Source organism: Ambystoma mexicanum, chromosome 8 (assembly GCF_040938575.1).
Source record: "Ambystoma mexicanum isolate Mex_15411 chromosome 8, UKY_AmexF1_1, whole genome shotgun sequence".
Classification (NCBI taxonomy): Eukaryota; Metazoa; Chordata; class Amphibia; order Caudata; family Ambystomatidae; genus Ambystoma; species Ambystoma mexicanum.
Window position 1 is genome coordinate 490,905,384 of NC_090929.1, and position 12,301 is coordinate 490,917,684.

The window sequence follows — 12,301 nt, forward strand, 5'->3', positions numbered from 1 at the left end:
CAAGACGAACACCCAGTTACACACATTGGAGTGGCACCACTGCAAGGCGTGTTCCTCACACCATGAATGATTCGGTTATATACATTGTCTGAAGCATGCCCGACTGCTACACTGACTCCGACCCAATGGGACTCCACACACACACAGGGGTCAGCTTTACATCCATTGAGGGAGACTGTGCCCTCATGTGTCAAGTCTTTGCTTATTGGCTGCCACAATTGATGTTTACCCAGTCACTAACTTTATCAAGAAATCTTTTTACTCCAAAGCTTTACGTTTGCCACACAGAGCTGGGCTTTTCCAGCAAGACAAAATAACGGGAATGCTTTCTAAGCAAAGCACAAGACACAATGAGGCATTACATTCAGACACTGGTGGGCAGGCAGCAGTTATTCTGTGGCACTATAACCGATGGAGCATAGTAAATGGACAAATGCCACGGAAAGTAAGTGAACAGTCACCCCGTGGCAGAATGAATAAGGCAGCATTACGTGCACAGTACTAACATTCAGCAAGGCAGCCTGTAGCACAGTGACATGCTGGCAGGCATTAAACGAAAGCACAGATTGGTAGGCATTTACAGCACTGGGACCGATTGCCATTTGCAATTACTGGTGGACTAGCAATATGCACACTGCAATTAAAAGGATATACATACAGGGTTCAAAATTGCTGGGAGCCATTTAGCTCCTGCTTCGATCCCAGGGAGCCTGGTTAGCTTGGCACCAACAGCTTGGCTCCAGAGACCAACGGATGCCATACAAACATACGTATGTCACATTAACTTTCAGTATTTGGTAATGTGTATTATGAAGCATCTAAAGGATCATAGATTGTATATAATGGATAAACAGTTGCATCTTAGATAAAAGTTAGATTTGCAGCATGCTATGTACTAGCTCCTGGTTCTCTAGAGGTGGCCCCTGCTAATAGGTGATGGGCGATACCCAAGAACTACTTTTAACTCCTGCTCATGAAATTCGACCCCTGTACATATCACAAGAAAATAAACAATTGGCAAGCCAGTCCATGAGCCAGTCGCTGTCCTTGCAGTCAACCCTCAAGCCTGCTCTGAACTCAGCCTTACAGTCTTTCTACTGTTTTCATTGTGTTTTCACTGTGTGGGTGGACCTACATATAACCCCATAAACGCTGCGGAGCCAGTTGCTGAGGGATTCTCAAGTCCTTGCAGTCCCTGCAAGGCCCGGAGAGCCAGGAGATGGAAAACACTGCTCCCCCCTGGAGGCCAAACAACATCTAAACATGGCTCTGGAAGACGAGGGGGGAAAAAAAAGGATGCCCGAGAAGCTCCAAACAATCAAATCCTTTGAGAGACTCGACATGTGCTCCCCTGATCAGCAGACTACGCCTTCAATCTGCCCCAACTACAGCGGCAGAACAGAGAGCGCTGAAGGTCCTGGACGAACCAGGCACACACCCACTGTCCCACCTTAAACCAAGCAGTGGCACACAAGGCACCAACTCCATTACCAGACCAAAACCATCATCTCGTCTGGCGAGCCTAAAGGGCCCCGCAGCCTCCACGGCTGCTGAGCCCCCCCCCCCCCAGTTGAAAACGGGGCCCCCAGCTCAAGAAAACTTGCTCGACCGCGCCTGCACTGCTCTGGACCCTCCCACCGCCGGCCGGGGGACTGACGACGGGGGAGCTCGCCGAGACAGGGCTTGCAAGACAGCCGAGTGGGGACTCGCAGTGCAAGACCCACGACTCCTCTCGTGAGCCAGCTGAAGAGCCGACACTACAACAAACCCGCTCCCTGCCCGCCAGACTCACCTCGCAATGGGTTGAGGCAGTAGAGGTGCTGGGTGACGAGGGGAGTGAAGCGACCCACTTGGGGCACCGACCCCTCCCGAACCCCATTCTCTGGAATCACGGCCGGCGACGGTGCCACTTCTCTCAGGAAACATGGACCAGGTGACAACGAGCGCGATGATCCACGCGACGGAGGTTGAGCGCCCTCTGGTGACCAACGAGAATTCGACATGCAAGGAAACAGCTCAACCTCACTCTGGCAGATCACTGAAGGAAAGCAGAAACGCGAAGGTGGCCGCGACTTTCGATGAATGGGAAGATATAGAAGTTCTCAAGAGCCGCTCACACAGCCCCTTCAAAACACAAAACAAAAATGCAAAAAACAAAAACTGAAGGAGCAAAGACCAAACCTGCCAGAAAAAAAGTACCTGCGAAAATAAAACCAAAAATAAAGACAAAGACCAGCCCATATCAGCTGAAAATAATGGAGCGCACACAGACTTGGAAAAGAATACGGACTCATTAGACGCGGACACAAACTACAAAAAACAAAAACTGCAAAGAGAAAACCTGAAAAAAATAACTGCTAAGAATACTCAGGGAAACTCCCTAAAAGACTTATTCAAACGCCTAGGCAAAAGAAAACATGATCCCGCAGAAGAAATCTCCAATGCTGAGATTCTGGAGGCAATTCAGGACCTAGCTACGGTTTCCAAAGCGATGAAAATTGGATCCAACAATGAAGTCAGGTCGCAAATAGACCTGATGACAGGGAACAGCGGCAGGGAAGCAAAAACAACAGAGCCAAACAAAGCTAACAAATCCAATTCGGGAGCAAGCAACGGGGACAACCCTGCCAACCGCAATTCGGAAGTCCTGACCCAGCTTTTACAAACTGGCGAGACCAGTGACTCACTACCGCCCACTTCTGAAGCCAGAAGCCCAGGGCCACCTCAACCAATTACCACCCCGACGACCCTGCCATCATCAACCCCCAAGCAGGGGACAAAGACCCCACGCAAAGATCAAGTAACGGAGTCTCCAAACCCTGCAATGAACATTAATCCACCATTGAGCCCGCCAGACAAGAGGGCAACTTGCGAAAATATCGCCCTCCCCCCTGATCGCCGAGAAAAAAGACACGCCCTGCGCCACCCTTTAAAACCAAGTAAAAGACGCCCTCTGAACAACCAACCACCCCCTCAGCAGATTATTCAAGAATTCCTTCTCTACACGCCCGCTAAACCCAGAAGATGCAGCGAGGCCACGGTTTTCACCCACAAAGAAACACCCAGCAAAAAACCAGACACGTTAACAATCATGTCGGCCATAACCATTGGTCTCGCCCCCTTCTGCAAACTGTACGAATCTTTAAGCGAAACTTTTAAAGACTACACAACTTTGCTTGCCATGATGCATACCAAATTGATATTCTTGGAGGGCTACGTAACAGCTATGGAAAAAGCGACTCTGTCTAAGTACACAGAACAAGACGAGAGCCAAAATAAGAGGAACTCTTTTGGCCCATCAAGTCTCGGGACCCAATTTACCACAGCCAAGCAGACAAAAAACGAAGAAACTCAAACGCTGGACTACAGCCAAGTAGCAATAGAGGCCGAAAGTTCCTCTTCCAAACCAAAACTGAGCCAGGGTAGCAACTTTACCTTATTCAACAGCATTCCGGGAAGAACCATGGGCCGGCCGATTGCCACCCCAGAACCCTTCATCTTCAACTCTACTTCGACGCGGTCGAAAGCAACGCCGGGTGCCCTGGTACAATCCTCTGCACAATCAATCATCAGTCAAAAAAGAACCCCAGATAACCAAAAAAGGAGAAACCAACAACCAAAAACTCCTACAACATAGCGCACCTTTCAGCTCACTCAAAAGACTGAGTGCAGATCAAAGCAACTCCACAACTCAAGCCAAAAACGACCCTCTGGACCTTATACTCAACATGCTCAACTGGGCCAACAAAGACAAGAGAACCTCGCCTATTCCCACCCCCCCCCCCCAAAAGAACCAGCAGACACCAAGATCACCTATCACAGTGGAAGACTTCTTAATGGACGACGATGGGATGATCACCCAACATCCAGACTCAGTCGGAAAAAAACTCAAGCCGGAGGGAGGGAGCTCTGAAAAAAAATATGCGACCCGAGAACAAAGCAGAGGGACCAAACGCATGTGAAAAGAAGCACATGCCATACATGCATGCGCACAGCAAGAAATAGCAGCAACCACAAATCGAAAATAACAGGACCAAGTCGCCACAAAGAAAACCATCATAACGCAACACACTAAACCAACCAATCGCAAAGCACACAAGAAAAAAAAAGAAAAAACGCAGGACAGGACTCCACGAGCTCCAAGGAAAGCATCGCAAACTCAAACACTTGAGAGCAAAAGAGCCCAGGAGAAAAGCAAACACTAGTGAACCCAGAATGAGAGCAAAACAAACACCACAACACAAACAAAAAAACAGAAAAAACATCTCAACATTTAAAATGGAAAAAACATCATGGAACAAGGAATACATCACGTTGAACAGAGGAACGATATTGCACATTTTCAGAAAGAGCAGAGTGTTAAAAGCCCTGAGATCGGATGATCTCACCCTGGTCAAGCCATACCACAAAAATAAGAAAGCAAAATCCTTTGTGCACATAAGATCATCTGCACCAACCTTCTCCATCAAAGAAGCCCAGGACGATCTGCGCCACCGAGGCTTCCAGCTGACAAATTGGTCTAATAGTGACCACGAAGAATGGAAGCGGGAAAAAACAGGAAGATCCCCGGACAGACCACACTACATACCAAGAATGGAGACACAACATACAAAACAACCGGTTGCTGAACTCTAAACCAGAAGAAACGTACAACAACATGCTGAGACAACACGCCTTAAAACAAACGTGCTCAACACAGGGATTCACACACACGACAAAGGGGGAAGAACCGAACCGGCCGCTCTCCGCCCGCAAAACTTCTCAGCCTCTCAAGTGAACCAAAGACCAGAAAGAACCAGGGAACCCGAAATGACCGCGACCAGCAAAACAACCTCTCTGGCAAACACGGATAAACCCAGACAACTGAAACAACCCTGGGCTTGGCTGCCTAAAGCACTCAAAAACAAGAAATAGCAATTTGCGGTCCACGAAGGTGGGCCCAGAAAGAAGACCACAGAGGCACCGACGGACACCGAAGAGATGGACTTAAAAATGGGTTCATGGAACACCTGCGGGTTTCAAAACCTCACGAGAACAGGCGGAATCTACCCAGGCCAGTTCGATGTACTGGCCCTACAGGAAACCTGGCTTACCGAAAAGCCATCCCTGGACGGCTTATAGGTCGAAATACCACTGGCGGTGAAGAGTCGGCTAGGTCGCCCCTCGTCAGGCATTGTACTGGCAGTTCGACCAGGGAGCGGAATCAGCATATCCGAAACAACCGCAACATCACTTAGTGACCATTCTGAACTGGACAAAACGAAGCGAAAACACAGAAAAGGCAGAAGACCCATATCGCCATCATAGTAGTCTACTGGAATCCACAAGCAATCTCGGATGCAAAGTTCCTCAGGATAATTGAAGAAGAGATCAACAACATCTATGTCGAAAAACAAATCGCACACATCATATGTTGAGACCTTAATGCCAAGAGAAAACCATATAGGCTCAAAAGATCACTCGAAAGCAACCAGCTGAAGAGAGGGGCGCGAAATGGAACGAACTAGTGGCCACACGAGATTTTCACAACATGGCCCAAACCCAAAGAAAATTCCAACGTGGGAAAGAATAAATCAAAAAGGGAACTATCGACTACCTTTTTGCGTCCGAGGAAATGCAGATGGTGATGATATCCTTCGAAGTTATCCGCACCGCTGCTGACCACAACCTTCTGCAAGCCACATGGAAATCTACAGGTGTGCACAAAATCTCAATGCCCTTAGGCGTTGAAAGCAGCACTCAAGGCAACCGACTAAGACTGACGGCAGAAAGAATAGACCAACTATCGTCAAAATACAAAATGCATCAGATCAAGTGTCGATTACCAACCGCTCTTGAGCCCCTATAAAGCAACGACTAGAAGAAACTCAAACAGGTGGTGACTAAACGAGCGGCAATAAGACTTCTCAAAAGGCTTGCGAAAAAAAGCCAATTCAGAAGATCTGCAAAGAGAACTTGCAGCAGAAACAAAGAAGTACAAATCTTGAATAAAAAGCCACTGTGCAACATTGTACCAAAATGACTCGGGAAATGTTGAAAAACGGAGCAGGAAAAAAACGCAAGAGAATTCTGGAACCTGATGAAACTGACGGGAGCAGCAAACAGTCCTCCAACAAACAACCTCAGCGAAGAGAAATGGCAGGAACACTTTGAATCCCTATTTCAAGAACCAGCCAAGAGACAACCAATAATCACTATGGGCACACGTCTCTGACGAATAGGACATCATAGAAATCATACAAAAACTGAAAACCTCCAGAGCCCCAGGACCCGACGGCATCACTAATGTAGACCTCAAAAGTTTTCCAAGCAACTGGGCCCCTTTCATCAGCAAGGTCTTCAGCAATTGCTCAAACTCAAGAACAATCGCAAGACCCTGGACAACAGCGACGGTCGTCCCAATCTACAAAAAAGGTGACAGGTCATGCAACTACAGACCAATTGCCCTCTTAGACACGATCGGAAAAATCTATGGGATGTTAAAAAAAATTCCAAGACAGGTTAAAGACAGCACCATGTGCTTACACCTTCCAAGCAGGATTAAAAAAAAAAAACTCCACCACAACAGTTAACATATTGCTCAGTATAAGAGCAAAGCACTCGAAGGCACATCCAGACTATTTCTCCCGTTTATATATCTAACGCAAGCCTTTGACTTAGTGGACAGAGAGAAACTATGGTAGAAGCTCAAAGCTTGGAGATGTCCGGAAAAGATCCTCGCTCCGATAAAAGCCTCACACAAGGACACAACAATGAGGGTAAAACGGAAAAAAAGGCCCATTATCTGCAGAAATACCAACGAGCCGCGGAGTGAAACAAGCCTGCCCTCTGGCCCCGGCTCTATTCACAGCGTTTATTGGTGATTTGAAAGACTCAGACCAAGCTGTCAGAGCCTTCCCCCCCAAAAATCGGGGGCGATCTAGTGCAACGACTGCTATACGTTGACGACATAACTCTGCTGGACCGAACCGAGATTGTACTGCAAAGGCAGCTGAACAACCTGTCAGAGTACATTGACCAGGCAAACTTGTTGATAAAGCTAAAACAAAAAGATCCTTATTCTGGAACGGAACTCGAGAAGATCAAAAACCTTCCATTGGAACTTAGAAAAAGTCAAAGTCAAAACTGTAACAAACATCAGATACCTGGGAGCAACGATTGACAGCACTATCTCAGAGAAGAGCAGACAAAAGGAACTCTGGATAAAAGTCCACTCCCTGACAGCACAGGCCAGAGTCCTGGACAAAAAATGTGCCCGCTTCTCTTTGATACCAATACTCAAGTTCTATAAAGCCAAAGTGGTCCCCGCACCAACATACGGCGCAAACGCGATGCCAACATTCCCGGTCAACGTCTGACAAAAAATGGAGGGGTTTTTCTGGAAATCAGCACTGAAACTGCCAAAATCAACTCAGACAGCTGCTATCAGTAGAGAACCAGGCCTCACCTCCCTAAAAGCGACGGTGGAATGCAGCAGTATATCCTTATTCAGGAAAACAATTCTCCCGGACCCACTTCCTCTTTACAAACTGATAGACACGGAAATCAAAGAAGGAAAGTGCAAAATGATAACCAAATCGGCAACACAGAAAAGAACCCAGCTAGAGCAAATTGCATGCACGGAAGAGTATCTGATCCAGAATCCCTTAAAAATAAAAAAGAAACTGGCTGAATCGGACTGGATAACCACTCAGGAAAGAACTAACGCAAACTTACTTCTGCTCCACCTTCCACCCTTCTCAATGAATCTAAACGAAACTACACAGCTGCTGCAGAGATTTCCGAACAAGTCGATGAGACACCTTCTTAAGAGCCCACCTGAACCTGCTGCTCACAAATGAAATTCTCTAGGCCAATCAAGCAGCAAGATATGTCGGCTTTGCAAAAAACCTGACCAGACGGAGACAGTGCGACACCCGCTACTGGTCTGCCCGGCCATCCTACAGATCCGACAAACATACCTATGCCCAATCTCAGAGACTTATATCGTGAGCTTAGAAGATGTATGGTGACAACGACTGATGAGCGGCCAAAAAACGTCTTGGTCAATCGCTACAGTGAAGATCTTGCAAGCCGCTCTAACACAATGCAGTAGGGCAAACTCCGACAACGTCATCCCGACAGAATAACCAGAATCCAACAACAGCGAATTGAAACAATAAAACACAAAACACAGAAGGAAAAAAAAATTACCAGGAATCCTTGTTAAATCAAGAAAACTTGATACACACAAGTAAAAAAAGACAAAACAAAATTGGCAAGCTTTGTATAGCATAAAGAGCCTTCTACATCACAATAACAGATAGAGACATTATGTGCCTAGTAGCTGGTGGTTATGGTAGCTCAGAGAGTTAAGCACTTGAGCCAGAAATCGGTTCAGCTCTTAAGACGTGTGCAAATTCCAACAAGACCATCTCTGGCTTTCGTCAGGGGTCACCGAGTAACATTACATTAAAGTTGCTACAGCACCTAAAATGAGAGCAGTATAAGGTGCTATACAATTGGACATTATTCCCATATGCAATGATGTTTGGATATTTGCTGGCACATCAACCTGTTAACATGGACATATGTCCAAATAGCTGACGGTTACAGCATTTGGCAGTAGGGTAGCAAATAGGCATTTTTTTGCCCAGTAACTGAGGGGCATGCCTCTGGTGGAACAGAGCGAGGAGCTGAAAAAGTTGTAAGTAACTGAATGACATGCATATCGTGGAACTCATTTGATGGGCTTTCATTCTGTCACAGTGTACCAACAATATGTACATGTTCATTGACATGCTTTAAAGCTTGAACTCGCCAGTAGGCATTGGCTTAATAAAGGTCTCTTGGCGAATAAGAAATGTTCTGCTGTATGCATGTATAGAATTGAGTGGAGACGGGGACTGTATTGTATGCCAGGTTTGCAAGTTTAAATGGTTATCTACACACAATGCCATATTTATAACATTAATATATAGCGCTAAAACATGAAAGGTTGTATTACCTATGTCCTTGCAGCACAATAACTCAAGATATACACGATTTGCCGTTTAGTATTCTGTGACAGGAATTGTGATGGCCAATTGTGGTGCATAGACGTTATAAATAATGAGCAGTGGTGGGCGTCTATTTTCTGATAAGAGTTATACAATATTCATTAGAAGCAGAGGTAGAAGATTGCTGCAGCTGGCTTCAGGAGCACTCATCCAAGACGCTGTTGCCTATGTTCTTGTTGTTACAGTGGGTTACGGGGCTGCAGGTAGTAGCAATTTTACTGATGTAGTCATAGCCGGCTTTAAGAAGTTGACATATTTCATTTCTATTTTATTATTCTATTCCATTTTATATTACATTTCATTATATTATTTCATCATTTTGATTACGGTGTACCCTAAGGTTCTGTACTTGGTCCTTTCCTCTTCTCTCTTTACACCTCCCTCATTGCCACCGTTATCTCGTCTGGCATCTCCCACCATTTCTATGCCGACGACACTCAACTCTTTCTTTCTCCTCCTTCTCAACTGACCTTCACCTAAACCCTTCCTGCCATTAAGAACTGGATGTCCTCCCGCTTTCTCTCTCTTAACACTGATAAAACTGAAGTCCTTTTCTTTCCCTCCAACTCTCTTCCCCCCCTCCCTCTCCTCCTCCTTTCATTCACTTTCCTCCCTCCAATCTCCCCATCTCTCCCAAGTTCGTAATTTAGACGTTCTCTTTGATGCCTCTCTCTCCTTCTCCCAACACATCTCACTCACCTCTCACTTGCTGATACCACCTCTACAATATTCGCAAAATCCGTCCCTCCCTCACTTTCCACGCTATCAAACTCTTAATCTCTCATATTTTCTCGCCTCTTCTATTGCTCTTCTTTACTCTTTGAGACTACCCACATCTCATCTTGCACCCCTTAAATCCATCTACCACTCTGCTGTTCGTACCCTTTGTCTCCTCACCTCCCGTGACTCCATCTCTACTTCGCGCTCTTACCTTGGCTGGCTACCATTTCACTCGCAGCTAATATTTTACTTTCTCTGCCTTGTCTTCAAATCCCTCCATGGTCTTGCTCCTCATCTCTCCTCCCTTCTCTTTCTCTACTCCCCCTCCCGTTCCCTTCGACCATTTCCTTCTTACTGTACCTCCATCCCTCTGTGCATCCTCCCGTTTCCGCTCCTTCCAACTCCTAGCGCCTCTGCACTGAACTCACTCAGTCTCACAATCCGCTCCACCACGTCCTTCTCATTCCGCACTTCCCTTAAATCCCTCCTCCTCCATTCTCCTCCTTGAAACCCCCTCTGCCCTCCCTGCTTACCCTCATTCTTCCCCTTGACTTTCTCTCTCCCCTCTCCAACCCCTCCTCTCTCCCTTCCATTTCCCTCTTCCAACTCTTCACCACCCCTCCCCCAATCCCACTCCCCTATTCCCCGTCTCCCCTTCAGTTAATTGCTCTTTTCACTGTTTTGTCGAATGATTCATGATGTAATTTTGCTTCCACTGTTATTTTGTTGATGTTGTTATGTATTATGTTGTTCCACTGTACAGCGCCTTGGTATAAAGTGCTCTATAAATCAATCAATTTCTAAACTTGGTTAACGCTTATGTTCAGGAAATGCACACGCCAGTTCTACATTTTACTCCGCATTCTGGGACTTGCAGTCCTTCCTTTCCAACTGGAAAACAAGACTGCAGGTCCAGGGTGGACGGAATGGGGTAGCCACGTCAAGAATGGAGTACGTTCACAACGTTGCGCATCATTCCTTGACGGAAATATTATTGTGGCTCAAACCATATGAACGTATCGCACATTGAATTTGGGCTTCTCGGATAGACTTCCCCCACCCACAGTGACACCTCCATTGTAGTTGTGGGCAAAGTTTAACTGCATGCATTCAAGTCAAATATCTAAACTGTTCCAGTGAAACTGCACCTGTTCACGTAAAACTTTTAATCGAAGATGCCATCACAAAAGGACATATAACCAGGTCATCATCGGTAATCTGAGTCAATAAAAGCGATTTCCCCGACCCCTCCAAAAACGTGCTAGGCTACAAACCCTCCAGCAATCTCTTAACATGTCACACACTCGGTGCGCGCCATCGTCTTCAATAACTGGCTCAACCTAAATCCCAATACATAGGTATATAGGTGTGCAAAATCCTTTGGTGAGGGTATTGTTTTACCCCTGCTCTGCAACGCGTGATCTTTTGAAGGGGTAACATTACGAACAAAAAGCCCGACCAGACGGGTTCTTCTGCATTCCTACAGTACCAGCACCGCCACAGTACGAGTGTTGTGTGCCGATGTTATTGCCACCGAGTCCATTAAGCAGACCCGTTGCCCTCTGTGATGCTCAAGCTCGCACCTGGACAAAATCACCTAAAGCGTTGCGCCGTCTCCCTCCCATCCTACCAACTTTCTGAGATTGCGGTCCGGAGGTCCAATTGACTGCGAGTGTTGTAATTTCCTTTCGGATCACCGGAGAATTTTATGTAGGGCCTCCCCGAGAAGGTTTTGCTGCCCCATGCCGGCACACGATAGCGTCACTTTGACCGACTATGCCGTACCTGAGGATGTTATGTGCTTCCATACTCCGGTTCTGGTTGCTGGAACACACCACGGCCACTCGCAGTGGGGAAGCGGGCATGGCGCTGTTTGGAGCCAGCGGACTCACTCAAAACAATCTCAAGACTTCAGCTGCGCCTCCACTGTTCTCACAAAATGGCGCCGGTACAGTCATAACCGGAAGTGACGTTTTTCCTGTCAAACAAGGGGAAGTCTCGCAAGTAGTGACAACTATAGAAACAGCTACAGTACAGAAAAAGTAAAGAAAGACTTTACATATACGTGAAGACTGTGAGAAGACATACTCTACTCGACTGTCTGAACAGCGACAGAAATATGTATACCGCAGAAAAGAACATCATACAGGGCCAGATGAAATCGACAATACTTTTTGTCATTCTTCTAGTACATTTAAGTGCTGGAGTGTTTTTTTGTGATTCAATATTGTTATTGATTTTCAATGAGATAAAAAAAATGACAATACAACCACATTGTTTTGCATAACAGATTAAGGGCGGACACCAGTGTAGAGCTCTCCTTCCCTTTATTACCTCCTTCTTCAAAATACAAACTTCACTGCCCCTTTCCTGCTTTGGCTCCGCCCCTTCTCCTCCTCCCGCTTCTGCTCTGGTTTCCCGACTCCCATTAAAGGCACAGTAGCCTGCAACACCACCCCCAGACTTATGTTCAGAGTTCGAGTCTAGCATTCTTCTACCAACCCAGTAGGCAGCCTTATGACCCGCTGGGTCCATCCTCATTC

At 46.5% G+C, this 12,301-nt stretch overlaps 1 protein-coding gene across 1 annotated transcript in view; it reads right to left on the reverse strand.

Moving 5' to 3' along the window:
- SSU72 (SSU72 homolog, RNA polymerase II CTD phosphatase) overlaps positions 1-11,776 on the reverse strand; it is a 384,165-nt gene extending 372,389 nt beyond the window's left edge. Inside the window, exon 1 of the mRNA XM_069610133.1 lies at positions 11,544-11,776. Within this exon, the coding sequence (XP_069466234.1) occupies positions 11,544-11,623 (80 nt within the window). The 5' untranslated portion in view covers positions 11,624-11,776. The remainder of the gene's footprint in view (positions 1-11,543) is intronic.
- Between the last annotated feature and the right edge of the window lie 525 nt (positions 11,777-12,301).